Source organism: Meleagris gallopavo, chromosome 2 (assembly GCF_905368555.1).
Source record: "Meleagris gallopavo chromosome 2, MGAL_WU_HG_1.1, whole genome shotgun sequence".
In the NCBI taxonomy this organism is placed as follows: domain Eukaryota; kingdom Metazoa; phylum Chordata; class Aves; order Galliformes; family Phasianidae; genus Meleagris; species Meleagris gallopavo.
In genome coordinates this window covers 5563291-5590481 of record NC_139405.1, presented here as the reverse complement: position 1 = coordinate 5590481, position 27191 = coordinate 5563291, and the positions used below count along the sequence as shown (strand labels likewise).

The following is a 27191-nucleotide window of genomic DNA, read 5'->3' as shown; positions in this document are numbered from 1 at the left end:
ATTGCATCAGCACTTTGAGTAAAAATCCATTGCGTCTCCTTGTTGAATTGCCTGTAACAACAGTACTTATTTGTCTTGCTGCCTCAGATAAGGAATATTCTGCTTGCTGCCAGGCACCTGCAGCTCAGCAGAACAGATAGTTTTGTAAATGGGTGATAGAAGCTCTTCTTTTGGTTTGTTTTTCACATCTATCTTTTACTTTAATGGTATTTAAGTTACTTTCAAAACTTGGAGCAAAAGTACCATGTTTCTACCTGAAATGACTTTTCCATTGGATCATTACATTGATCCTCTATAAAATAGTTGGTGATTTTTTCCACTGTTCATGTGGAAATTCCCAGGAGCCTGTGAAGTATTTATACAGGATATTTATGCTTACCAATGAGTTGTAAATGTTACATACGTTGACTGAAAGATTGCTTTACAACTCTTGATTGCTGGACCTAATTATTTAAATCACTTAAACACAATTATAGTGCCACGAAGGCAGTAGAACAGAAGGAAGTACTCAACAAATTGTTGTTGTAGTGGGTATGTATTTCTGTCTCTTCATCCATGTTAACTTTATCAGACTTCAAATATAAACTAGCTTTACTAAATAAAACACATGGTGCTGGATAAACTGTTTCTGATTTCATCTCCTCAGCTATTTCACCTGCTGATGTCAATTATGGAGAAACTTTAAGTACACTTCGCTATGCAAATAGAGCCAAAAACATCATCAACAAGCCTACTATTAATGAAGATCCTAACGTCAAACTGATCCGTGAGCTGAGAGCTGAAATAGCCCGATTAAAAGCCCTGCTTGCTCAAGGGAATCAGGTTAGCTTTACTTGAAATTTATGTGTAATTTTCCTTGAGCTATAACATCTATTTCTAGAACGTAATGAGATAATTATCTTTCATTATATTGATTTGAGTAAACAAGCTCTATGAGGCTATGAATGAATATTATTTTACTGATTGAATCAGTTTCCATATGGCCAGTAGATTACCTCTTTTAACAGGAGGGGGAAAAATTATCAATCTCAAGCTTTTAGCTTTCTCTTAATGTAATCAGGCCTTGATTGCAGTTTGCTGGGGATCAGGTACTCAACTCAGCACAGGGAGACTGAACAGAACATATTTGCTGGGTCTAGCCTGATGGACTGCAGAAGTACATTAGCTGGTCTCTCAAAAGTAGCAGAAGGCATAAAGTACTTAAGATGACCATGTTCCTGTGTTTTTATATTGAGGTGGGTTTGGGTAACATGGGTTTTTTTGTGTTGATCTACACAGTATGTTAGAAGCATGTTGTGTGCTGAACATGCGAAAGTACTTTCAGTTGTGATGGAAGAAAAGGTTTATATTTTTTACTGGCACAGACTGAAAGCTCTCCTACTTAGATTTATGTCTCAGACAGGGGAACTGCTGAGAGGCCCTGCCTCTTTGAGTTGGTAATTCTGTTCTTCCAGAAAATATCAGCTTCTGCCAATGTGTAAATATAATAGGGAGCAAAGAAAATGGGAACGATATATCAATAATCCAAAAGTAATAAAAGCACAAATCTTAGATATTTCTGAGTTTTCTGATTTGGATTTGTAAAACTTGCAAAGTTTGATACTGACTGCTTGCTTAACTTTACTGTTTCTATGGCAACAGATGATGGTTATGGTGGTGGTGATTGTGAGCACACATGCCATAACTACACCTCTTAGACACAGGAGGTTAAAATGGCCAAGTTAGGCCACTGTGGAAAACTATATGGCTTTTGTGTGTCTTTTACTCTGAGAAGGGTTTCTCAACTAGATTGTCTGAACAACTGTTGTTTCTTCCTAAAGTATGCTAGTTAGGCTTGCACTTCTGGAGTTGGGTCACCAGACTACTTGATTTGAAATGTCAGAGAACTAAGGAACTGGGACTGATCAGAGTGGAAGACTTCGTAACAGTAGGAGTGATTGCCAGAACCACCCTGCCCAGTGCAAAGCTTCTGCAGACTGGAGAGAATAATCCAGTATATTTGATTTTCTTATGGGGCTGTACAGAACGAAGCATAGTTTCTTTGGAAGTGTTTTATTTTAATTATACAGAATGCTGGGTTGCTTTAAAAAAAAAACACAAAAAACACACCTTTTGTTGTGTCCTCTCCCTCTCCACCTGTATCGACTTGCAGAATTTCTCTTCTGCTCAGTGCTATTTTTCTGTCTTTTCTCAGTATTGGCTACTCTAAACATTTGCTGCACAGGCTCGGTTAAGCTTAATTTCTCCTCTGTTTCCAGGATGATGAAACTGAGCTAACAATAAGGAATGTACAATTGCTCAAGCCATACATCTCTTCTAAATAATGCCACTTGGGGCTGCTAGATTTAATGCCTGAGCAAATATGATTTGAGGAGACAACTGAATGGATACTCTATGATTCTATGATTCTCTAGATTTATCTCTAGAACTACCTAAGTTTATTTTAGATAGACTGTGCAGTGTGAAATGTCAGTGCAGCACAGACCTTTTATTTATGTAAGTTTAGTACTTCAGCTAGATTTCACGCTATAAAACATTTGCTGAAAAAGGGAATGGGACCATAGTATGAAGCTGTAATAGGTATTGTGGATGATTGAAGCTGAGCTCTGCTCTGCTACGAACAATTAGAAAACTCCTCTTGGGGCTGAATTATTGTTATATTCTTATACTTCTTTTGTATTCTTAAGCAGAGAAAAATGAATGTTTCTTCCCTAGCTAGATCACTTTTAGTTTTTAAATATGTTAGCAAGGTAGATATAGCACAGACCCCTTTGAAGGTGTAATGCTTTGTCCTAATTCCAATTTGTAAAACAGTGGATATCACAAAATAAATCTGGTTTGGCTGTAGGATGTGATAGATGGCTGTATGGCAGACAATAGACAATTTGCTTAAGTTAATTGAATTTGTGGTGGTTGGTAAAACAGCAAGTGGTGTTATGTATGCACAATAGAATACAAATCCCTTCATAATTTCTTCTTTGATCTTCCTTTATATTCCCAGAATACTGTATTGCAAATGCTTCTGTAGATCACTGAAGATACTGGCTACTGAAATGCAGTGCTGGATTCAGTGTGGGAGGTCATATAACAATGAGTACTGCTTCTGTGTCTGTAGTTTCCTTTTCTAATGCCTGTTAACTTATATACAGTTTTTAATTATAGATAGGCAACACAGATATGTCATACGGCAAAGCTGTTAAGTATTGATGCATAATAGCTTTTCGTGTTTAACAGGAATGTAGAGTTAAATCTGGGGAATCGTGTGTTGTAATCTTGTCTGGTTTCTGTGTGGGCATGTTTGTGACAACATGTATTCAGAGGGAATGAAATAATGCTCCCAAACTGATGATTTGGATTGAGAATATCTGCTTTGACAACACGTTGATTACTTGGAGAGTTTACAGTATTTTAAGGTCAAATGGCATATGTTAGAGTGTGAAGTATTTCATACTAAATATCAAAGAAGGTGAGCAGGTAATTTCTTTCAGCTGATTTTGCCAGAATTGTATTTTTTTCATCTTTTATTAACTTGATGCTATTTATTTTTTTACAATTATAGATTGCTCTCCTGGATTCCCCAACAGCTTTAAGTATGGAAGAAAAGCTTCAGCAGAATGAAGCAAGGGTGAGTTATTTCATAAATCAACTTAAAAACAAAGAAATGAAGTAAAAGGGCCTTGGTGCAACTGATAGCCATTTATTTTTATAAACATGACCATTAAACCATTAAAAAACAAGGTATATTAGTATGAGCCATATCTACAGGTACACTTTGGATTTATCCATGGGCCACATTTCTGCTAGGAATGCATTTTACAGCTCTGTGGTACACACAGGGATCCCTATCGTGTTGTGCTGTATATTCTAAGTGGAACCTGCAAAGCAGTGATATGAACCTTCAGTTGTAAATGTATTTCTCATATTCAGACAAGGCTTTTAAAACATTTGAAATGTAATTTTATTTTAGTGCACAAACAGAGCTTTTATCTAGGTGTAGTGAGCAATAAGAGCTGCTGTATACACACTAATTAAAGTATGTTATTTGTACTCTGGCAATAATAGCTGCTTGTCCTGCTCAGGAGTATTGCCCTCTGCATGGAAAGCATACTGAGCATGTTTTATCTTTTCTCAACCTCATTAGAAGGTCACTTGATTACTGTTTAACCTAATTCCTGCAGACATGATTACTGAAAAATCTAAGTAGGTATTGCAGTGGTTGTAGCTTTTTCTAATACTTGAATGGGTGCAATAATAACGCTTATACAGATGTAAAGACTTTATTGCCATATTTAAATGGTGTGACACATACATGGTAGCTTTAATGAATTGGCTTGTCCTTATGTAAGAACGATTTTTGAACAGTGATGTGGTGAATAGACTTACGGGCATTCTTAATAGTTCTTTTCAGTCTTTTCAGGTTTTTTTCCCTTCTTTAACATTCTGACCACCAACACTGATGGTGCACTGAAAAATGTATTTACTTTTCTCTGGATTTTTGAGATAGAGGTAGAAATGAGATAAATACATTTATTTCTTCTTGATTCATTTGCATTTCAACTGCAAAGACAGCTAGGGTGTAGGCTGCTGCTTGTGGGAGGTCTTTGTGGGAACTGTGAGGACCTTTTTTTTACTTGCAGCAAATTTTTATAAGGATGTAGCCGTAGTGATTTTCATCATTCTGCACTTTGAAGTGGATTTAAATAATAAACGATTGTGTACGTTTTTAAGTTACTGAATTTAATTCCTGTGCAGAAGTCTGCTGATATCAAAAACTGAAGTGTGTGTATGCATGTGTGTGTACATACATATGTGATAATGATTCCAAGTCAGCCCCAGCTTTTAGGTCAGTCTGCCCGAATTGCTTTCTATACATTGCTTTCTAAAAAGCCAGAAGGGATTTGTAATGAAAAGAGCCTTTTCTGGTGCATATAAGTTGCCCTTTGAGATGGTAATTAGGAAAGGCAGGACAACACTTCTGTGCTGATGTGCAGTGCTCTGCCCCTGTTAGTAACGCATTTGCAAGCAGACCCTGACTTCAGTGCTGATTTCAGCTGAGTGATTTCTGTGTTGCAGCAATCTTAGCTCTGATTCTCTCATGATGGCTGCCTGCTGCTGCTTCTTCTGCGTGCCCTGCTCTGTGATTTCTGGAGTTTGTTTTGACCAGAATGTGTCTAGCTCAGATTAAGTGTTCTGTCATGGTTTAGTCTCTTAGTGAAGGACCAGTAGCTCTCATTTAAACATTTAAGTCCTAAACTTTACATAAAGAGTTGCACAAATATCTCATACTTGTCTAAGAATTAATTTGGACTTTGGAAGAGATGTGATTTTTCAGACATTTGTTCTCTTTACAGGTACAAGAACTGACCAAAGAATGGACAAACAAGTGGAATGAAACCCAAAATATTCTGAAAGTAAGACAAATACTTTTTCAATTTGAACTAGTCTTAGAGTTTTTCCTTCTTACAAATCTTTACCATATTGAATGTTTCCATTTTACTGCAAAGAAAGACAGCTTGGGGCAAGAGCAAGAGGCTCCCTCATCCCCTTGGTGTTTGTATAGCATCCATAACTGCAAATAACCACCTTTTATGCTGTATTGGATATCTCAGTAAATGCGTTGCATAGAGGATATGGGTTTTTGCATTGGTCTTCAGATTTGTTTCAGTCAGAAGTAGTTCTTAAAGTTGGAGTAACAGCTTTCAGTTGAGTATCCTCCAGTAGGTCTCCATCAAACAGGACAGATGGATCTAAGCTGAGTCCCCAAGCACTGGGATTTTTGCAGCTCATTCATGTAAGCTGGCTTGAGTGCAGTTGTTATATGACTCCAGAATACTTCTGAAGCAGTTAAATCCACACAGTACTCTCTTGCATTTAGTAGTTTTAGTGCAGATCCCAGAGGGCAACTTGGTGATTTCCATGCTGTGTTTTTTGAATGATGTAGACTGATATACTTGTCTTATCTACATATATTCTTGCCTCTCTACTGTCCAGTTGTTCTAGTAGGATTTTATGTTGGCATGTGGCTCTTGAAGATGGTATTTTTAGGTGATGTTCTAATGGGCTACTTCCTTATGAGTGCACCCAGAAGAGCAATTCCCACAGTTTGGTTTCCATGGAATGCACTGATGTTTTTGCCAAATGTTTTAACTATTCTGTTAAATAAAAATTTGGAAAACAAACTCTAAGCTTTCATGACTTGCAGTATATGCTGAGAAGACACTTATTCAGAGTGTGATTCAAGCAAGCATGTAGTATTTAAAAAAATTCTCCTTAGCACTGAACTGAGACTTGTTTTTGTAGTTGATTTTTGCTGTGTATCACTTTTTAATTGTGTTAATTTTTATTTTAAGTTCATCTCTGTGTCTTTTATCTGACTTGCAAGTAAGTCAAATGACTCTGTGCTTAAAAATAAAGCACAAAGAGCTTAGAGAACAGAGCAGGACTGGAAACTGCCTAGCAGATGGCATGACAGAATGGGCTGTTTAATGTCTGTCCAGACACTGAACTGGGAATTACCATTTGCATATTCCTCAGATAATTTAGGTCCAGTTTTACATTATTCCTCTGTTTTGTTATTCTGAAGCATCTGTACAGATACACTTTTATATAGAGCTATTTCTTTTTACTCAGGTGTGGACTGGGGAGTTACATGAGAATTGTTGAGTTCAGTGTAGAGAATTGGTAAATTCTAGTCTGCAAAGTGAACACGATGTGGAAAGTCTTCTTAGCTTAATGTTGGAAATACACTGCTTCTTCCATAGGTATTGCAGGGCTGTACGAAGCATTGATCTATTGATGGAACAACTCAAAGAAACAAGGGAGAGCCTTGTTTGTTAAATAGCCAAACATAAAAGCTTTCAAAACAGAGAAGCTGTAATTCTGCCCTTCTGGTAGAGCTTTTGTTAGTTAATTCATCCAGCTTCTGTATTTTGCACTTCTACATGTTGCCATTTGAGCATATTATTTTAGCATGTTTCACTTCTGGGTTAAAAGCAATGGAAACTTTCTCGGCCCTGAAAAAAACCTGAAAATCTGCAAAAGAATTCCTGATTTTACTGCTTTATTTTACAGCATTTTACTGAGGCTATCTGTAGTTTTATTCCACTTCTTGTTTAACAAATCTGGAGATCACTGCCAGCATCTGGATGGGAAAGGGCTATATGGAGGCTTGCCAGGCTGCATAGGGAAAGCAGGTTTTAAACCAGAGAAAGCAATATTTCTTGTAACGGACTCCTTCCCTTTATATATATAGATACCACTTCTTGCATGCACAGGTCATACAGATTGCTTCTGAAACTTGAAGGTCTTGGTGCCCTTTTAGAAATAATACTGTGCTCACATCACTGCAATCACAGCTGCAACTTTTCCATGCTGTTCACCAGTAGCTTTCAGAACATTCTTCATTAAGGACCTTAGGCCGTCATCTTTGTCTTTACAAACTGCTTCTCTTTACCTTCTTCCCCCTGAGTAAATAAGTGTGGTTTGCAGGAGATTGATGCTGGCTGTGTGGAGGAGTTTGGTAATTTCTTGACTGTGCGTAGTTCCTTGGCTGTGTGATTTGAGTTGGTTAAATGGTAATTCTATCTGGGATCTGTTTATTGAAAGATTGTTTGAACTCAGCTTGAGCAGGTTAGTCTTGTTTGTGCTCATTCAGTTAAAATTTTTAAGTATTTAACTTTTTTTCCCCCCCCGGAGCTACACTAGGACAGACTAATGCTGAATTCATTCTTTTCTAGTCTCGTTGTGATCATTCAGAAGTTGAAAAGATTGTTGAAATTCTTCCAACTTGTTCACACTTCAGAGTTACTTTGAACCTTGCTTTATGTGTTACCAGCAACAACTAAATGCTAAATAATAAAGCAGGATGGAAAATTCTGCCAGATAGGAAGAAAGAATACCGTGTGAAGGCAAGTTTTTGATTTAAAGAATACTTGGCAGCTTGAATGATTTCAGTCAGTACTGTGTCCCAGGTACAGCTAACATGCACATCCCAGCGTTCTTCCTTATTTCTGCCTGTAGCTTTTAACATGCTTATTCCTCTTTTGCCATTTTTTCCCTATGACCCTAAGTTACAGTTGCCATCACAGGGTGCATCATCAGTTTGAGGATGTTTAACTGTTCTTCTGTCTGTAAATGTTGTCAATTCTGAGTGCTGGATCTGTATGACTGAATGCTTGTATTGACTGTGATCTGTTTATGAACCATATGTCCTGCTGCCTGACTGGACACATCCTGGAGCAGTGGTGGTAGTGGTGATAGTGTACTCTTCCTTCCATGCATTCGGAAGGACCCCTTTTGTAGGGAGACTGAGTTCGTATGGAGTCTGAACTACTGCCAAGTCACATCTAAAGCCAAAAAAAATCTTCCCACTATCATAATGCAAAGATTAAGATACTGCATACATTTTTAAAATGGGTTTTAAAAGGGGTTTTAAACTTATGGTAAGTCTCATGAAGTATCTGTTACGGTAGCACGGCAGCTGCTCAGAGTTGTTATATGTCTGAAGGGACAAGCATTGTTTTTGACAGTGATGTTTATCTTCATTCTTGACCTCCTCACTGTAATACAATATGACACTCTAACCTTACTAACCTAGTAGTAGATTCTGTCCTCTATCCCTTTTTTTAATTGAATGGAGGATATTGTTGTGAGTAGTAAGGAAGGAGAATGATGCTTAGCATTCATTAAAATACTGCATTGAAAAGCTAAGTGATGGTGTTGATTTAAAGCCTGTAGGCTTTGGGCTGTTTCCTAAATGTCATCTGCTCTCACAAGAATTGCACTGCACAAAACAACACTGCTGTACATCACTTCTCTGCCTTCAGGTGTCTTGCAGCCTCAGCACTTACTTAACTCCACAATTTTGATTCTTTTCTTGCTGTCATTGAATCTCTTTGCTCTTTGTTTTTCTTTTTCCCTTCTGTTAATGTTTTTCTATGTAAATCCCTGAAAAAGAGGAGTAGGGAAGAAAACCTACTTGCTCTTTGGAGTAGACCTTTTTGTATTCTGTGTAGTATCAGTCCTGGGGTCTGTAATCCTCTTGGAAGGTGTCTAAGATGTTGAGGTAGCCTATCTGACTTTCAATTTTTCTTTCTTTGAGGTTTTATTTGGTGCAAAATTTCTTTACATGTGGCTGTTCTGACTATGTGTTATCATAGAATCACAGAATTGCTCAGGTTGGAAAAGACCTTAAAGATCATCAAGTCCAACCACAAGCTAACCACTCTACTCTAACTCTAATAACCTCTGCTAAATCGTGTCCCTGAGCACCACGTCCAAACGGATTTTAAACGCATCCAGGGATGGTGACTTAACCACCTCCTGGGGAGCCTATTCCAGTGCTTAACAACTCTTTCTGTAAAGAAGTTTTTTCTGATATCCAACCTAAACTTTCACCCTGGCACAACTTGAGGCCATTTCCCCTCATCCCACCACCTGTCATCAGTGGAAAGAGACCAATCCCATCATTTACTGGCATCGTTTTGCCAGTGTTCCAATTTGTGCATATTCCAATTGCTTTCTGTAACCTTCAGCAGCCTTTGTATTAATTTTTAAATGTACACTCCTTTATATAAATCTCTACTGCTCTTTCCCCTCTGTCTTTTTAATTTCTTCTCCCTCTTACTGTTTGTGGAGAGATTGCTATAGTACATTAGTAGTGATACAGTAGAGATTATGTAGCATTGTTAGCTTTTTCCTTTTTGGTGCATACTATTCTTACCTAGTGTTGTTCAGATGCTCTTCTGCATGTTTGTGTGTATGTGTTACAGTGGATTTAGAGTTGTGTTTTATCTCATTATACTGTTATTTGGTTCTGATGGTGTCATTAGTGCTGTATAGGAGAGCTCAGCTGATGTCAGAGAATGCAGAGATTGGTCTTCCCAGAGTCTGAAAGAACAGAGGTCTCCCTGTGTGTGTGTGTGTGTGTGTGTGTGTCTAATTCTCATGATCAATATTTTAAGTAGTAGCTGCTGCTTCTGGCTTTGTCCAGTTGGACTGATTGGCACAGCCCTACTTCTATCAGTGACACTAATTCTGCTGCAGTCCTTGACTGCCCTGTGTAAATATGTCATTGATTGCTGCTTATTTGACCTTTTTCTTTTTCACACCCTTTGGTTGTGTATTAGTTAGTAGTACATTTTCATGGCTTTAACAATTGGTTTTCCTATCTAAGTAAGGAAACTGTTGCTAATAATGTCCATTTCCAAGCGTTAACATCTACTGTTCTTTATGGGTTTTTACTTAGTTAAAATAAAGATTAAAAAGAAAATAATTGTACATACCTCTTTCTGAAGGAGGTAAAGAACTGTTGCATTGCCATGATGAGAGAGTACAGACTAACATAAACACTGTGGTAGATGTGTTCATCTAAACAGGGGCTCTTTAAGAATTGTAGCTACATCCAGCGAGGACACTGGGAAACCAAAACTGAAAGAAATTGTGTCCCTCTGGATAAAGTGCGGATTAGGGTGGCAGAAGCTAATAGATTTTGACTTTAATCATTTCCTATCCATGCTGGATTACATACTGAAGTAAACTCTGTCAAGAGCAGTCCATTGTGCTCTATATAAATTCTGCATTAGTGGCACTTACTTGCACCTTCACATAATATATATATTTGTAACCCACGCTGCTGGGTGATATTTAAGCACATTTATCTCCATTCTCTCGCCTATAAGGCTAAACATACATCACCATTTCCTGTTTTATGCCACTTTGTTAGTTTATATTAACCTTGACTGTTTGAGGTCCTTTTCCTCTTCTCACTTGTTTTGTATTCTTCTTCAGCACTTTGCCCTTTCAGCGTTTGTTTTCTGCATTCTTTCCTTTTTCCTTGAATTGGCCTCCAATAACTCCATAGCTTATTTCTGTGCTTTACTCACTTCAGCAATTTAGTCGTGTTAACCTAAATCTTGTCTGTTCTGACTTAATACGTCTGCTCATCTTTATCCTCACTGACATCTTTCTCAGCTCCATCTTTCTCTGCAGCGACTCTTACAAGGAGAGATGCAGCAGGAGGGCATAAAACAGATTGAAGGACTTCTCCCTTGTTTGAACATGCTCAATTCTCAAGTGCAAAGGGCTCTCAATTAATATCTGTAACTTTCACATGAAATCCTCCTGTCTGTTAAATGCACATGGTTACAAAGCAGAGATGTGTAAGTTTTGGGTTCTTGAAGGACAAAATCTAGATTTTTATTTATTTTCCTAAAGTTTTTAACATCATTGGTTAATGATAGTTCATGTCTCATAGTGTGCTTCAGTAGTTACAACACTTATCCCATGAATTACTTTTGCAACCAGTAAAACCAACGTTAGGAACATAATGTATAATATATTGTCCTAGATAACTAATGAGTAGCTGAATATATACTGAATATTTATTCATTACACACACATGTGAGTATGTAAAAATGATGACAAAAACAACAGATATTTGCAATCATTCAAATCACCTCAATTATTTTACTAGTAGGTCCTGGGAGATGGCATGTAATGCAAGTTTTCACAAAAGACACAAGTATAAGATTTAATCCTGCCCTCAGAATGTGAACGTGACTGGGACTTCTTGGCTGTGTGCCTCTCAAACACAGGCCCTAAAATGATTCTGTTGTAGGCCAATGGAAAAAAAAGTTACAGGAATGGTGTGTATTTATGTACAAACCGATGTATGCATGATACTGTATTTAAGCTGTTCATTTTCAGCTTTGGCATATGTGTTTATTTGTGTGTTTGGCAGGAATAACACTTGTTAAAGATTTTTCACATAGCAGTAAGTGAATAATTTTTGTAAAATTGTTGCTAGTTAGACATATTGGTGTTGCATTTTGGTTAGAATGTGTAATTTTGGCTGTGCCTAAAGTGGAACTGTATAGTTTCAATGACACTTAAACCTGTACTTTATTTAAGCAATTTTTAGTTATTACTGTATAACTTCTATTTATCATCTGTACTATTCTCAGCATGCTTTCAGTTTTTGTTTCATTTTTACAAGCTATGTCCCCTGCATGTGGATTTTAAAGATGAGGCTTTAGGATCACTGCAAAATTAAAACAGGATCGAATGCCTATGAAGTGTTTAAGGCATGCTATTCCTGAATTTCCTTTCTGTTTTTGATAAGCTGATGGAGCAAGTGGGATTCCAGCTCTAATTCTGAGGTTGGTTGTTTGCTCGGAGCATCCTCTCTACCCAGCACTTACATGATGTATGCACATACCTCAAACTGGTTTTGCATGGAAAGGTACGAATGCACATTGCATTAACTGGCCTCTTACATTTCGCTTGATGTGGTTCCCTTCAGCTGGTCTGTGAAGGCTATGAAGAAGACAAGATACTAAGAAGGGTTTAAAAGAGTTGATGTTAATTTTTCATGTCTGTCTTTGTCAGTCAGAAATCATGCGATAGATGATAGATCTAAACGATAGATTCTTTTCCTTCAGAAGCCTGTTAGATGCGGTACCTGTTTCTTGCACTAGATGTCGCTACAGATACAAAAATCAACTGCTTCTGGATGCGTAATTCAGGCTTAATTCCGATTTAATTCAGATATTTTAAAGCAAAATGATTTGCAGTATCTTGACTTTCATTGCTGAAATACTAAAATAAGATTGTTAGAATGCCAAAACACCGGGTTAGGCGCAGGTCCTGAAGAACTTGAGAAACTGTTTTGACAGAAATGTTTCTGAACAACAATTCACAGGTGGGATGATGTGTAAAGTGATTGTGCACATTCAAGATTATCACAGTTATTTGTCAGTATCTTTTTCAAATTACTGTATATCTGAAATGTTTGACAAATTACTTCAGTTAAAGCCTTAAAAATATATTTATTTTCTCAACTTGAAAGCTCTGATATTTTAGGGATATTGAAGAGCAGGTCCTGGGAGAGATGTGTCTCTTGTTTGACCAGGTAATATACTGTAGACATAGATGCAGGGCATTTTATTTCTGCTTTTTTAAGGAAGTTGTTTGGGTAACAAGGAAATGTTTATAGTTCTCAGTCCTTTTCTCAGTCCTTGTATGACATTTAAGCACAACTCCTCCTGGATTCATGATATCTAATATCTAGTTTAGCTGTCACTTTGACCAGCATTTATTTTTTGATACCTAGCCCAGTGCTTTGTTTTTGTTTACGTATTTCTGAAATGTGGCTGGCAGTAGTTGTAGTCATACAAGCTTTTTGTTCTCTGGGGCTTGGTTCACAGAAGCACACAGGAAAGAAAACATACTTCTTATTTTCTCTCAGTGTGATAAAATGAATATATTTACCTGGCAGGATCTTAATGCTGTTATCAGCACACAGATTTCTGCTTTGGTATTTCAGTTTGGACAGTGATCATCCAAATTTTTTTTTTTCCAGCCTTTAATAGATGTTGTTTTTGATACTATATTTCTAATCAGATGCCATTATTGAATGATGATTACTGCTTTACTTGATCACCTCCCTTCCTTAAGTGTAGCATAGTATAAACTAAGAGAGAAGAAAATAGAAAATTCTATAAAAGCTAACAAAGAAAAACTTTAACATTGCTTTTTCTTTAAGATAATAGCTTTCATTGCTCACCAGTGATTTATTTTTTTGTTTTTCCTACTTTGCCCACAACAACATTGACTTGCTGTTGTAAAAGAAAGGGGAAAAAATACTAAATTGGGAACTGGTGCTACTGATCTACTGTAGCTCTTTTCCTAATAGAAACACTATTGAAAATGTCCCAGCCACCTGGGGAACACTGAGTGCAGCAGTCAAAAGTAGATTTCAAAAGAAATAGATGTCTGATTTCAAGTCTGTGTCTGCCACCTGTGTTCATCTTATTGAGAAACCTCCCCTCTCTCTTGTAGGCTCTATAGCTGCTTGCTATGCCTCTGCGGTGGTCTGACCACTTTGAAATTTCAGTTTCAACTAGAAAGATGCAATCAAGGGATGCCTAATACTACTGATTGTTTTTTTTTATTTCAGTTTTAAGCCATTTCTTCCCACTTGAAACCACCTGGACCATCAGAGAAGCACAGTTGGGGGCTGTAGATTCTGAGCTCACCAGCCGTGGATTAAGACAGGATTGAATGGTTTGGTTGATCCTGGCTGTGCATTCCAATAGAGGCCCTCTGGTTTCTAGGAATAACCATACTCCCAAGTATTTTGCTTCCATCCTTCTCCATACAACTGAGGCCCTGCATGTGTAGATTATCCAGGCCACATTTAGCTTTAATCCATCCCTAGGGCTTGTAGGCAGCTTTCAAATGAGAGGGAGTCAGACAGAAAGGGTTGCTTTTGAAATTCTTTCTGTAGCTCAGATGCCACTTGTTCAACAATTCCTCCTGGGCATTTGGTCTGCTTTTCTATTAATTTTCCTTTGGCAGAAAGGAAAGCTAAACTGAAAGCAGAGGTAGCTCCTGATTTAGCCTGTACAAAAAAGACAAGAAGAAATAAACTCTGAAAGCTGTTTCTTCTAAAGGATCAGCAAAGAGCTAACAAGCAGCAATGACAGAATGTGAAGTCCTTGTTGGGCTTGGTTATGGGAGGCTAAAGAAACATTCTCACATCTTGATCTTAGAAGAAAAAAGCAAGTTTGTCTGAGACTTTCACAGAAGAACTGTTTCAAATAGTTGTATGGAAATGTGCATTTGATACGAAATACAAGAAGCGTTTCATTCTGCTCGTGATTTTTTTTGTATTTAGGAGCTTATTACTACACAATTCTGATAGCTTTGAATGCATAGTACTGTTGTGCACCCAGCTTAATGTCTTAATTGGCTACTGAGCATAGTGTTGATTCATGCAGTCCTACTGTTGTAGAAGTGCCATTAGTGTGATGTTCATTCTTTGTTCTTCACAACTATGGAGACAGTATTTTAATCCACTAAGGTGGCTCAATCTGCTGCTGTTGCAGTCTGACCTTCTTCTCAAAGGAGGAATAGGTTCATTTCTCTGCCACGCACCTCTTCAGTTTCATGTATTCTGTACTTCAGTGGCTGGGTTGTGTGGGATGAGAACGACCTGGCAACCAAGCTGCTGCTTCTGCAAAAGATGTTGCCATTGCATTGCTAGTCCAGAAGCCTGTTTTTAATCCTTGGTAGTTAATGGATATTATTCTGCATAGTCCTACTCTTCAGTTTTTTTTCAGCAGAGAGTGGGACATTTTAGCTGTGGTACAGCACTGACAGATTTAAAGTAATCTGTGGAAGTAAAGATGATCTTCTAGGTAGATAAACAAAACAGAATTCCAGAGAAGTGTAACACTTCATTAATTTTCTCATCTCTCAAGAAACACAGTCAACAAAATAGTTTTTAACAGGAATAAGTGCATTTGCTACAAGACTAGTCTTTTTCCCTTTACAATTCCAGGACTCATTCATCATCCAGCGTGAGCAACAAATGAATTAGAAGTCCTGTGGATACAAGTCTGGTTCCCTGCATTCTTTTGATTCATTCCCAGAGTACAATCTGTAGAATGAATTATTCACAGATCCTGTAGACAATATATGATCGTGTAATTAAAGACTGTAGACTAATGCATATGGGAGAAGAGGATGAATTAAGATCACCTGTTTCTTTCTATTCCAGCCAGGCCCTTTCCCTTTTTCAGATACCAGCACAGAGAATACTGAGGGCAGAGTTGCTGTCTCTTAGCTGGAAGGTACAATACCTCCTGCTAGGAAGGATCACCAATGGCAAAAAAGAAAGCCTTGTTCTCTGCTGTTAATGTCAGTGTTGAAAGTTGTAGATTTATTTTTCTTTTGAGAATAATATATGCTTAGTGCAGTCACAGATAGAAGGTTGTGAAGAGGTGGAACCCCGCTGCAGACATAGCTTACCTGCAAAATACTCCGTGTGCCTCATTTGTTGAAATAGAAGAATAGTTTTCCCTTAAACTCAAGCTGGTGAGGGCACAAACCAGCCTGCAGCAGATGTTCCAGCGTGGAAAGTGGCAGCTTTGATGGCTGAAGTTTTATAAGCCACTGGAAAACAGGATTTTACAGACGAACGTCCAGGAAGCTTAAGCAGCCAAGCAGGCATCTATACTTAGAATTAGCCAAATCCTGCAATTCTATTCAGAGATTTTTTTTTTCTCTCATGTCAATAGCAGTTCTGTCTGTGCTAGGTTTAAAGTGTCGGGGAGCAGAGATTTCAACCTGTTAAGTTTGTCCTTGTAGTTCCAGGAATGAAGGCCAAGTTTCCTGAAAAATTACTTTGAATCTGCCAAGGCTTCTAATGGAAACGCATTTAAACATAGTGTTGCATTTGGGCACTACTACAATAATAGGGTGTCTGTATATTAATAGAAAGCTGCATTTCCATGGTGAGCACATGATTGGGGAAAAAAATCAATGAAGAGCAGAAAGGGTACGATGGCCTTAGGAGACCGATAACTGCTCGTGTTATCAGTCTTACAAATCTCTTTCTCTTTATGGAAAACTAATGAAGCTATTGCTTTAATTTTAGCTTCCCTGTGTTAGCAGTTGCTCATTTAAGCAGTTCTGCATCCTGCATCTGCATTTTTAATTGATATTTAGACAGCTCTCGATGCCTGCGTGGGCTGCTGCTGGAGCACCTGCACTTTAACAGTAAGCTGCTTGCAACAGAACTCCAATTTTCTGATCTCGGTTCTTACAGATTCTTAAAGGTTTTCTTGGTTGACGAGGGTGGTGTGGCCTAAAACTGTAGGAGACAGTCAAAAATCTGATTAGAAAGTTTCCTCTTAGTTGTGGTTTTCTTTGTGGCTTTGGGTAGTAGAAGTTTCTTCCTCTTTTAAGACTGAAGTGTCTGAGTTATGTTAATTGTTTGTAACTGACTCTAGTAGCCAGTGTGATGGTGCTATATTTTTTGTCATGTTGACTAGAACAACCATGTTTGGTGAGAATTTCTGCCTTACCGACCATGGGTATGAGTGAAGGAACCTTTCATAATTCATGATTATATCAATAACTAATCTCTTGCTTTTAAATGAAGGAGTATGCCCTTCCCTTCCTTCATTTTATTGAAGTTATATGATAGTGCAAGACGTATTTAGATCCCTCCACATCAGTGGTACCTCATCAAAGACTGTACTGTCCATGTTTCCTCATCTCTTCCCTTGGCCTTCAAATAGCATCTACTTTTATGGCAGGGGATTAGTATTTATTTATTTTTATTCCAGAAGCTGAATCTGCATCATGCTGAATGTAGTATAAACACAAGAGAGACGTTTGATATTATATATACAACTCTGTGGAATAAAGAAGCTCGCTTACCAGACACCCACTAATGAGTCAAACAATTTCAGTCATACAATACAAAAAAAAACATCTTTTCCTAATTATTGTGTGGGATGTCACTTTATTAGGAATCTCAAATCTTTCAGTTGTTCTTTTGATACAGATTTTTATTTATTTTTTAGCCCATAGCGTTTTGCATTGACTGAACTTTGTGGCAAGTGTTTTGGAAGGGAGCCAGACTGCTGAGCAAGAAGAGTGTCTGTAAACAGTTCCAATCTAAAACTTAAGTGAAATGGTCAGGTCTGCTTCTTCTCCTGTCTTTTTAGGAATTACTTCTAGTACTCCCAAATCAGCTTTCACAGTGTCTTGAAATCGTTTCTTCTCCCTCCTTTTGTTTGCTCCTCTCATCTTAGGATCGTAGAATCATTGAGGTAGAAAAGACCGCTAAGGTCATCTAATCCAACCATCAGTCCATTGCCACAGTGCTCCCTAAACCATGTCACTCAATGTGACACCTATCCTTTTCTGGATCACCTCTAGGGACAGTGGCTCCACCACCACCCTGGGCAGCCATTTCCAGTGCCTCACTGCTCTTCTACATCTCGAATTTTTACTCTTAGGTAAATTCAAAAGAAATACTTAAGAGTAATCGGTCTCCGACAAGCCACTTAAGAGCTCAATCTGTTTTAAACATACCAACTTCTGTAGAGCTTCCTATTAAATGTAAATATTTAACTTCTTGAGAAATCTAGTTTGCAGCATTTGGGCAAACTGTTGCTGAAGGATTTATTCTGAAGGATTTCATTCCAGCTTTGCTTTTTCCATCAGCACATTTTTGCTAAAAGGAATGTATCCATAAGAGCTAAAAATCATTAGTTATTAAAGTTTGTACAGTTATTTTGTTCTGATAAGGTAATGTTAGGCAAAGAAGGATGCTGACACAGCTCAAGAAGATGTAATCTTGGAAAAAGCAGTGATTGGTCTTTGCTGTTTTTCAGTTGGAGGTTGGGATGTTTATTTTGAAGATGAATGGATTCAGGGTAACAATTCATACTTTTATATCTTAGCCATGATTGGAAGCTTGATTGCTTTAAAGAGTAAGTTAAGCTGTCCTGAAGCTTTAAAAAAAAAAATAAATCAGGATATCTAATTGTGGATTATGTTTTGCATGAAGGGATGATGTCCTTAGTTGCTTTTTTTTTTCCCCAGTGGGATCCACCTGTCACTTGTGCTTCTGCAGCTGCTGTAGTGGCAGCTCTTTAATGGGAACTCTGAGAAAACTGGGGTTTAGAATACTGATATGGCTATTCTTCTGCAGTGTTAATTAATTGACTGACTGTGTGTGCAGGGATGCTCAAAATATTTTTTGGGGAAAAAATAAGTATGCTTAGGCAGAGTGATCGTTGTATAACAAAGAATTAACTGTACTAAGAAGAGTAAGAAAAAGAGAGTATGGTTCCAGTTTTCTGGTGTTCCTTTGATTTGTTAGTATGCTCCTATAGGAAAAGTACACATCCATATGCCTTTTTGTTTACATAAACCTACTTAATATTGACTTTTTTCATTGCCAAATGCAACTGATAATGTGGTAAATACAATGTTACACATTTCAGCTGTCCAAATGTGTATGTTTAATCTGCAGTTACCTCTCCCCACCCTCTACCTCTATTTACACAGTCTTTACATTATCACATCAGAAATTTCCCAGTATTTCTTTCTCTGGTTCACTGACTGGTTTCAGTCAGTGAAGACATGGTTCTCTAATCCAAACAAATATTTCAAACACCTCTTTTTGTATAAATGGTTAATTAATCAAGGAGGTCTGATTTAATTTCTGAAAATATGAATGTCTTAGTGCCTGGGCTATCTCAAAGTTTGAGGCTTATGCAGTAGACTTACCCTATATTCCTTGTGGACTGGAGAACCTCCCCTATGAAGACAGGCTGAGGGAGCTGGGATTGTTCGGCCTGGACAAAAGAAGGCTGCGGGGTGACCTCATTGCAGCCTTTCAGTACCTAAAGGGAGCCTACAAACAGGAGGGGAATCAACTCTTTGAAAGGGTAGGTAACAGCAAGACAAGGGGAGATGGTTTTAAGTTGAGGGAGGGAAGATTAAGGTTGGATGTCAGGGGGAAGTTCTTTACTATGAGAGTGGTGAGGTGCTGGAACAGCTGCCCAGAGAGGCTGTGGATGCCTCGTCCATCCTTGGAGGTGTTCAAGGCCAGGTTGGATGGGGCCCTGGGCAGCCTGGTCTGGTATTAAATGTGGAGGTTGGTGGCCCTGCATGTGGCAGGGGGTTGGAGATTCATGATCCTTGAGGTCCTTTCCAACCCTGGCCATTCTGTGATTCTGTGATTTACTTGCCAGTCATTAAAGTTACTGAAAAGTGCTACACTGTATTCCATACCAGTGCATAATCTTTTATTTTGAGCTCATTTACATAGCATGAATTACCTCCCAGTAGATGTATGATTTTTGAGGTGCAGCTGACAGAAGTCACTGAGAATTCACGTGAGAAGCAAAGCTACCACAGTATGCAGTATTTGTGCACTGATGTTTGGAAACCTCAGTACGGGTATAAAAATAACAGAAAGTTCTGCTACTGTAGAAGACTAGCTCTATTTATTACAGTGTGTGAATGTAGCTAATGTCATGCCTCCTTTGGTGAACATGTCTGTTTTCTTTATTATTTCATGTTAATTGGCAAAAAGTAGGCCCCATGGAGGTTTTCCTGAGACTGCAAGGAAGATGACAGTAATGGAGATCCTTATACTGTGTTTACGTTTGAAGTATTTGGTGTCCTCTCATGCTGTTCCCTTAAAAGCAGTTACATGACTATATTAGGTTATTGCAAACTGGAATAAGTAATTCATATATGTTTGGTTCTTAAAATCTTGAAACAAACTGCAGTTTCTTTAACTGTGATTAATGGGCATAGGCATTTCCTGTGGCCCGTCTCTTCTGGCATTCTGTAGTTGTGTGATCAATTCCATTGGCATATATATGAATACAGTTTATGTATATTTATATGTTCATATACAGGTCTTAGTATGCTTTCAGTGGTAGAATGTGTATCCTCGTTTAGTTATTAAGAAAAGTTTATTTCTCCCAAATGACTTCACCAGATTTTCAGAAGAAGAGTATCAACAATCATAGTCATTTTATGATGTGCAAATAATTATTAATTACATTTGTCAGCTTAAAGTACTAATTATTTTATGCTTAAGGTACACAGAATAAAATTGGTAATTTTTAAAGGGCACTTTATTCTGTCTTTTTGTAGCATCCTCAAACATTTGACTTGAGATCAAAGGGAATATATATTTTGCAATTTCTGACTTTTTAATAGTCCTTTAATTTGCACTAAAAACTTCACATAAAGTGACAACTTGTATTTGCTGTCACTGACCTAGTAAAAACCAGCATATTATTTCTGGAAAAAAAAGTAAGGTGATAATACCTTCATCAACCACTAGAAAAGTCATTATAAATTCTGTTCTCAAAATGGAATGAAAGGAAAAGTCTGTTAAAGTGCTACCTATTGGAGCTAAACATTCAGAGCTAAATCAGATGTTAAATTCAGAGCTGCTGCTCTGACCTACATTCATTATGCTGAAGTAAATTGTGGAGGGACTCAAATCCTTGACTAATGTTACTTCCTAAATGGGTTACATTGGCAAGGTTAGTGAGGAGACTAATTTCAAGGAATGCCTTTTTTAATGAAAACGTCTTTAAAACTGAATACTTAACTCTGCCGCATGTCTAGTTAGAACAAGCATAACTGTAAATCTATTGTTTCTAAAACAACAATTTTTTAAAGAATTGTTTCCTTTTTAGTTAATACTTACAATGTTGTCTATGGACCTGCGGTCAGTTCCAGAGCTTGTTGTTAGTGCTTTGCCCCGTTGGTGTGTGCTGAAGTCTGTCCGTGTTCTGGTCCGTCAGCGATCCATGCCAGAAGCAGCTGTAGTTTACTGATGTCAGTAAAGCCGCCTGACCCTGGGACCCCTATTTAACTAGTGTGGTGATTAGAACCTAAATAAAAAGTAGTTGTAGAGAGGATGTGAGGAAATATTACGAGGGAGGGAAGCTGGTAGTAGGGGCTCATTGTTGGGCCTGACCATCTTTAATCTTTTCTTTAGGTGCATTAACTGGTGAAGTTTACTGATAATAAAGTGGAGAGACATCATTTCTCAAGCAGAACATCTCACAGAGGACAGGATGACTTAGAATTAGAATAATAGAAAGGAGATTGATGGCAGATAGTTTGAAGTGGAAAGCCCGGGGACTGATATAAATTTAAAGCCCCGTGGAATGGGGAGGAGGATGGTTGAGACTTCACTGTCATAAGGTAGTATGGCAGCATGAAAGACAGATGAGAGCTTGGGAGGATCACATAGATGTTTTGAGTAGTGAGAGGAAAATAGGGATGTCTGACACAAGCAAAATTGTAAGTACATTGGGAACACTGTATGTAAGTAATCTCTCAGACCTGGGGATGTGAGGGTTGAGAGCAACCCTGCAGGAATGGAAGCAGGCCCTGTGTGCTAATGGGTGAGGGCAGCGGCTGTCCTCTCTGCTCTGCGCTGCGGGGCCTCACTGTCAGCACTGCCTGCGATCTGGGTGCTGCAGCGTAAGAAGGGCGTAAAACTAGAAAGAGCATCCAAAGGAGGGGTGCAAAGATGGAAAAGGTTCTGGATGAACTGAGGGCCCTGAGTGCAGAGCAGAGGAGCTGAGGGGAGGCCTGATGTCAGCTGCAGCTCTCCCAGGGAGCAGAGCTCTGCTGTCTGTACAGCGACAGGGCTGAGGGAACGGCACGGAGCTGTGTCAGGGGAGGGCAGGTGGGGGTGAGGGAAAGGCTGTGCCCCAGAGGTGGTGGGCATGGCACAGGCTGCCCAGGGCAGTGGGCACGGCCCCGATGCCGGAGCTCAGGGAGCGCTGGGACACCGCTCTGACATTGGGGCTGGGGGTTGGGCTCGGTGATCCTCGGGGGTCCCTTCTAGCTCTGGATGTTCTGTGATCCTGGCCAAAGAGGATGAGTCCAGGTGAGAGCTGCAGAGAGAGGAAGCGTTGAACGCTGTGGTGTGGCCATGCTGGTTGGGTGAAAGCTGATGCTCAGGGTCAGCCTGCTAAAATAGCAGTGAGAAGAGAGGGATACAAACACTGACAGTAATTATATCAATAAATACATACACAAGAAGCAAAATAATTATTTCTGCTGAATGCTGATAGTGATTCAGAATTCAGGAGTATGAACTGACTATTAGTAAGTTCAGGCCCAATTTGTGAAAACAATTTCAGTTATGCAGTGGATGAGAGCCTGAGTTGGAATCCATCAAGTGATTTATTAAACTATTTGGGAACTGCACTGGCAACACAGGAGGTCACATTTGTTTCTTCCTTTCTCAGATAGGAGGAACACTGCTAGCATCTAAAGCAGAAGCAAAATTCCTGAAACCCCAGAATTAAAGGAATTTTCTTGTTTCTAGAGATAACTGGCAATTTCACTAATTTTTTAGTATGCTCATCTCGTAATATTGACTGCAACTTTAATAGTGGGCCATGCATTCTTTATAATAATTAGCATGCAAAGCAGTCGAAAATTCAGAGTAGTCCATCTGTTTTTGAGGCACGTTTCTTTCAGAAGAATGAAATCTGCAATCAAGACAATTTCTGTAAATAGAAACACCAGTGTACTTGCAGTGTATTCCTCTTAAATACTGCTATTTTTAATCCATTTAAAATCTAGATCTGTAGATTGGAATAGTGGAAATAATCTTTGAGTGGCAATTAAGTTCGGAAGTTTGTGTTTGGAAGGAAAATGAATTGTGTAGATGGACCTAAGCCACGCTCCACAGCTGGTTTACACTGGTGTAGTGATCTTGTGGCATACTTGAGTTTACAGGGCTGGCTTTTATCAGAGCTCTGATGCAGACTTTGGCTTGGCAAGAGGTTGGTGTTTTGCAAGTGTTAGATTGCTCACCTGGGAACACACAATGGAAGTGCTTAGTGGGTTTTGCATGAGACACTGAGGCTTGCATGCGAGGTAAATTCATTAGATGTTTTCATGAAGAATAGTTACTGTCTACCAATACCTAATGGGATTAATATATTTGCAAAAAACCTCAAAGCTTGCAGAAGGTAATTACATGCTGAAGGATGGTTTGTCTTCTCTAAGAAGGTAAAAGTATTTCTTTGTATAAAAAGAAAACTGAGGAGGGAGGGCATACATAATAGCAAAGCAGTCTGTTTTCACTTTCATTGAAAGGACTCATATTTCAGAAGAGTATTTGATTAACACAGCTAAACACGTGAATGGACTGCTACATGGAGGGTGGTGTAGGAATAATAAAAGCATCCCACATCCCAGTGTCAAATCTGGAAGATTTTGTAACTTGAAAGATAAATTAGAGTTCTCTGGAACACATAGATCATATGATAATAAGATACTGTTTGGTTGATTTCAGTTCCTGATTATTTGATAATTTAGTTAGGATGTCAAAGCAATATATATTAATATAGAAAATTGGAGAATAATCTAGTTTGTGTACTGTAATTGTGTGATGGAAGCTCTAGTAATTTATTCAGCAAAACAATTCCTGGGGTTTATTCTCTAAAACCTTGATGATCTTCAATTTAACTTGCTCAGTTTCGTGATAGGGTGGCAACCTGCAACTCAGCGCAGAAAGGATTTACAGGTTAATGAAGTTTACATGAAAAATTCCTTGTGCTAGTAAGTCAGAGTTCGGTGAGAGGCTTGACACAGGTTTTTTCTATCTAATTCAAGTTAATGTTCCTGTGTTGGTTTTTTTGTTTTCTGTTAATAAGACATGAAGTGTACCTTGGCTTTGAAATATAAAGCTATGAGTATAGCTAGAGCTAGTATTGCTGTTGCACTTGGTGTAAAAACTCAGAAAGCTTTGTGTTACTGAAAGGGACGAATATATGTACATGAAAATGCATCATCTATGCGATCACTAAAGTAGAACTTGAAGAAATTAAGAAGAAAAAGAAAGGTCCAGGTAAAGGAAGTCATCCAAAAATCCAAAATGTTAAGAATTGTAGGAGAGTGCACAGATTGCAAAGACAGAGGCAGCCAGGGAAGGAGGCATTTCTCTTCAGTCAGAAGTGCTGCTGTCATGTTTGCCATTTCACTGCAGCTATCTCTGAAAGGTAACTCTTTAAAAGCGAAGATGCTACATAATGAATCATTATGAGATTTTCTTATCGCACATTTGTGTTTCAAGGAGTAAGATCTTAATCCGTCAGAACACAGAAGGAAAAAACATTTATTGTATTAAAGCAGCAAATGTAAAGTATTTTTTTTATGTTGATTTTTATGCATAATAGCCAAATAATTCATTGCTCTAAAATTTTTTTAAAGGCAAAAATCAGTGGGATACAAAAGAGACTTCGATTTTTTTGTTGGTAACACATGTTTCTAAGTGCATTTACTGGTAAAATACTTTATAAAAAGGCTAGTAAACCTAGTTTCAAATCAGACTTCCAAACATTCTCATCTATTGTGCAGCTGTTAAAGATTATATTGGATCAGATTAAATGGGCTTGTAGATGAAGTAATTTAGGCAACAGTGCCCGCTATTGCAATATAAAAGAGGCCAAGCTTCTACCAGAAATCTTTCCATGTTTTTTGTGCCTGCAGTTCTTGACATTAGGGAACCAGAGGTGATAGATACCCTTGCATAGTGGTTCCCTGTTTTCCTTTTCTTGCCATTTGTCCATTTTTTCTTGCACCTATGTAAGTTGTATCAGCAGTATCCTTCAGTTTAGCAAGGGATTGCTTTTCCTCTCTGATCTGCTGCTGAATGGTTTTCTTTTCTGCTCCCTAGTATTGGTAATAGCCAGTGAGCATTGACCACTGAGGAGTTCTCCTGCTTGGTTTTCGTTCGCTTCCATCAGGGTGCCCCTTCTGCAGTTATGCATCATTTCCTATTTCTTGAAAGGTTAGTTCTGGAAATGCAAGCAGTTGTACACCTCATACAGGACACATGCATAAGTTAGCTTTGACTGTTATATGCGTATCTTTTTTTGTTGTAATTTTGCTTCTTACATTTGTCCAAAACATCTGCTGTGGAACTGTAATTGTGTCTGGGTGATAAACATTGCTGAAGCGCTGTGAAGTCCTAAGTTTGTTACCCACCTTGATCAAAGGATGACCAGCTGATCCGTGCTTCTTACGGCCTCCATTTGCATAGCTTCTTTGTTTTGGTGTATCTGCTGATTCTGAAATAAACATTTTCAGGTGCCTCTGAATTCTGAGTGATTCACAGTATCTTGTTCTGTAGGTATGAAGCATTTCTGCTGATTTAAAGGGAATGTAGAATATCGGGAATACTTATTTGGAGGGAAACGAATTAAAAACTTCCTTGGTGTACAATGTACATATTTGTATTTTATAGGGAGCTTAATGTTAGTGATTTTACACTGAAGGTCTTCAGACATTTTTGTGAGCCTAGGACATAATAGCAGGTTTGCAATGAAATCAGATGCACCCAAAATACCTGTTAGCATAAGAATTTGCTGTAGTATGTAATCAGGTTAAATATTAATGCAAAGAGTTGTGCAATTGCACAATTTTACCCATAACTTCTTTAATCTGGTATTATGCATCTTTGCATAATTTAAATATAGACATCTGGACAATTTACTTAGCTAGCATAATGTTATGCTTTATGGCAAGCCTCTGCACGGTATTTTCTCAGAACTGTGTGCCAGCAGTTAACCACTGCATATTTAAATAGAAGAATTCAGATTTTCACGATGGAAAGTATAAAAGAAAGTAGACTTCACCAAGGAATTCTGTTCATTAAAAGGGCACTATGCTAATTCTGTATGCTTTTTAATATTTTTGTGTGCCTTTGTCTGTATTATTTATCTGTATTAAATGCATAGAAAGAAATGCTGTGCATCATAAAAGTTCTTTAGCATGGGCAACTGCGCAAAGATTGGTCTAAAAGTAATGCCCCTTCTTTATTTCCATGGAAATAATGCCCCATCCCTGGAGGCATTCGAGGCCAGGCTGGATGTGGCTCTGGGCAGCCTGGTCTGGTGGCTGGCGACCCTGCACATAGCAGGGGGGTTGAAATTAGATGATCACTGTGGTCCTTTTCAACCCAGGCCATTCTACGAAACCACAACTGATACAAAGAGCACAATAGTACTGTTTGATAGAGCAAATTCTCAGCTAAACAACACTATTTTTCAACTTACAGACTCATATAGCTACTTTACACAAACGTGTTTCTGAACTGCAAGCCTGGAGATGCCTTAATACAGTTAATTCAGCACATGTGATACAACAGCATAGAAGGGATTCAGTGGTAGCTCCTGTATGCACCCGAGAAGTGCTCATGAGTTTACCCCATCAGGATGTTTCTGGCAGCAGAATTCCAAGAGCCTGTCATTTATGCAAACAATTTAATCCTCCTATCTTTGCTGTGACTCAAGAAGGTGTTTCCTTGTGTACTGACTCAGAATTATTTTATGAATGAATTTCAACAAAATGATCCTATTTAATCTAGAGGTTCCGAAGGAAGAAAACTCTCTTTCTCTGCACAGGCATTTCTATTCGCTGGAGTGCTCCTTTGTGTGTAATACTTGACTTGCTTTATTTTCCACAGTTTATGAGCGCATCTTAAATACAGAGGGAGTACATGTGCACTTTTTTTGTTCAAGGATAATTCAAGATAAGATGCATGCAGTGCATGCAAGTATTTTAAATTCTGCCTTGAGGCTTTCATTCATTTTCTGCATTAGTATTTTTTTAATGGGGACGATGACCTTTCCTGCTCTTGGCATTCTGGCTTATGGATTCACTGCTTTCTGAAATGGTGTTGCACAAATGAAAGCGAATCAAATTGTGGAACATACCTAATAATTTCTCTGACTTAGAATAGCATACAGTCCTTCAATTTATTTCAAAAAAGGTCCTTCCTTCCTTCCTCCTTTAGAAGTTTTCTTCCTATGCCATCAAGGGTG

General features: G+C 38.3%; 1 protein-coding gene across 10 annotated transcripts in view; it reads left to right on the top strand.

The window, feature by feature from the left end:
* KIF16B (kinesin family member 16B) overlaps positions 1–27191 on the top strand; it is a 135284-nt gene that overhangs the window by 27492 nt on the left and 80601 nt on the right. For all 10 annotated transcript variants that reach the window (XR_014881825.1, XR_014881826.1, XM_085218745.1 and 7 more), the window contains exons 10-12: positions 647–822; positions 3560–3625; positions 5352–5411. Coding sequence is in view for 8 of the 10 variants with exons in the window: in XM_085218745.1 (XP_085074871.1) it covers positions 647–822; positions 3560–3625; positions 5352–5411 (302 nt within the window). In the remaining 2 variants the exon portion in view is untranslated. The remainder of the gene's footprint in view (positions 1–646; positions 823–3559; positions 3626–5351; positions 5412–27191) is intronic.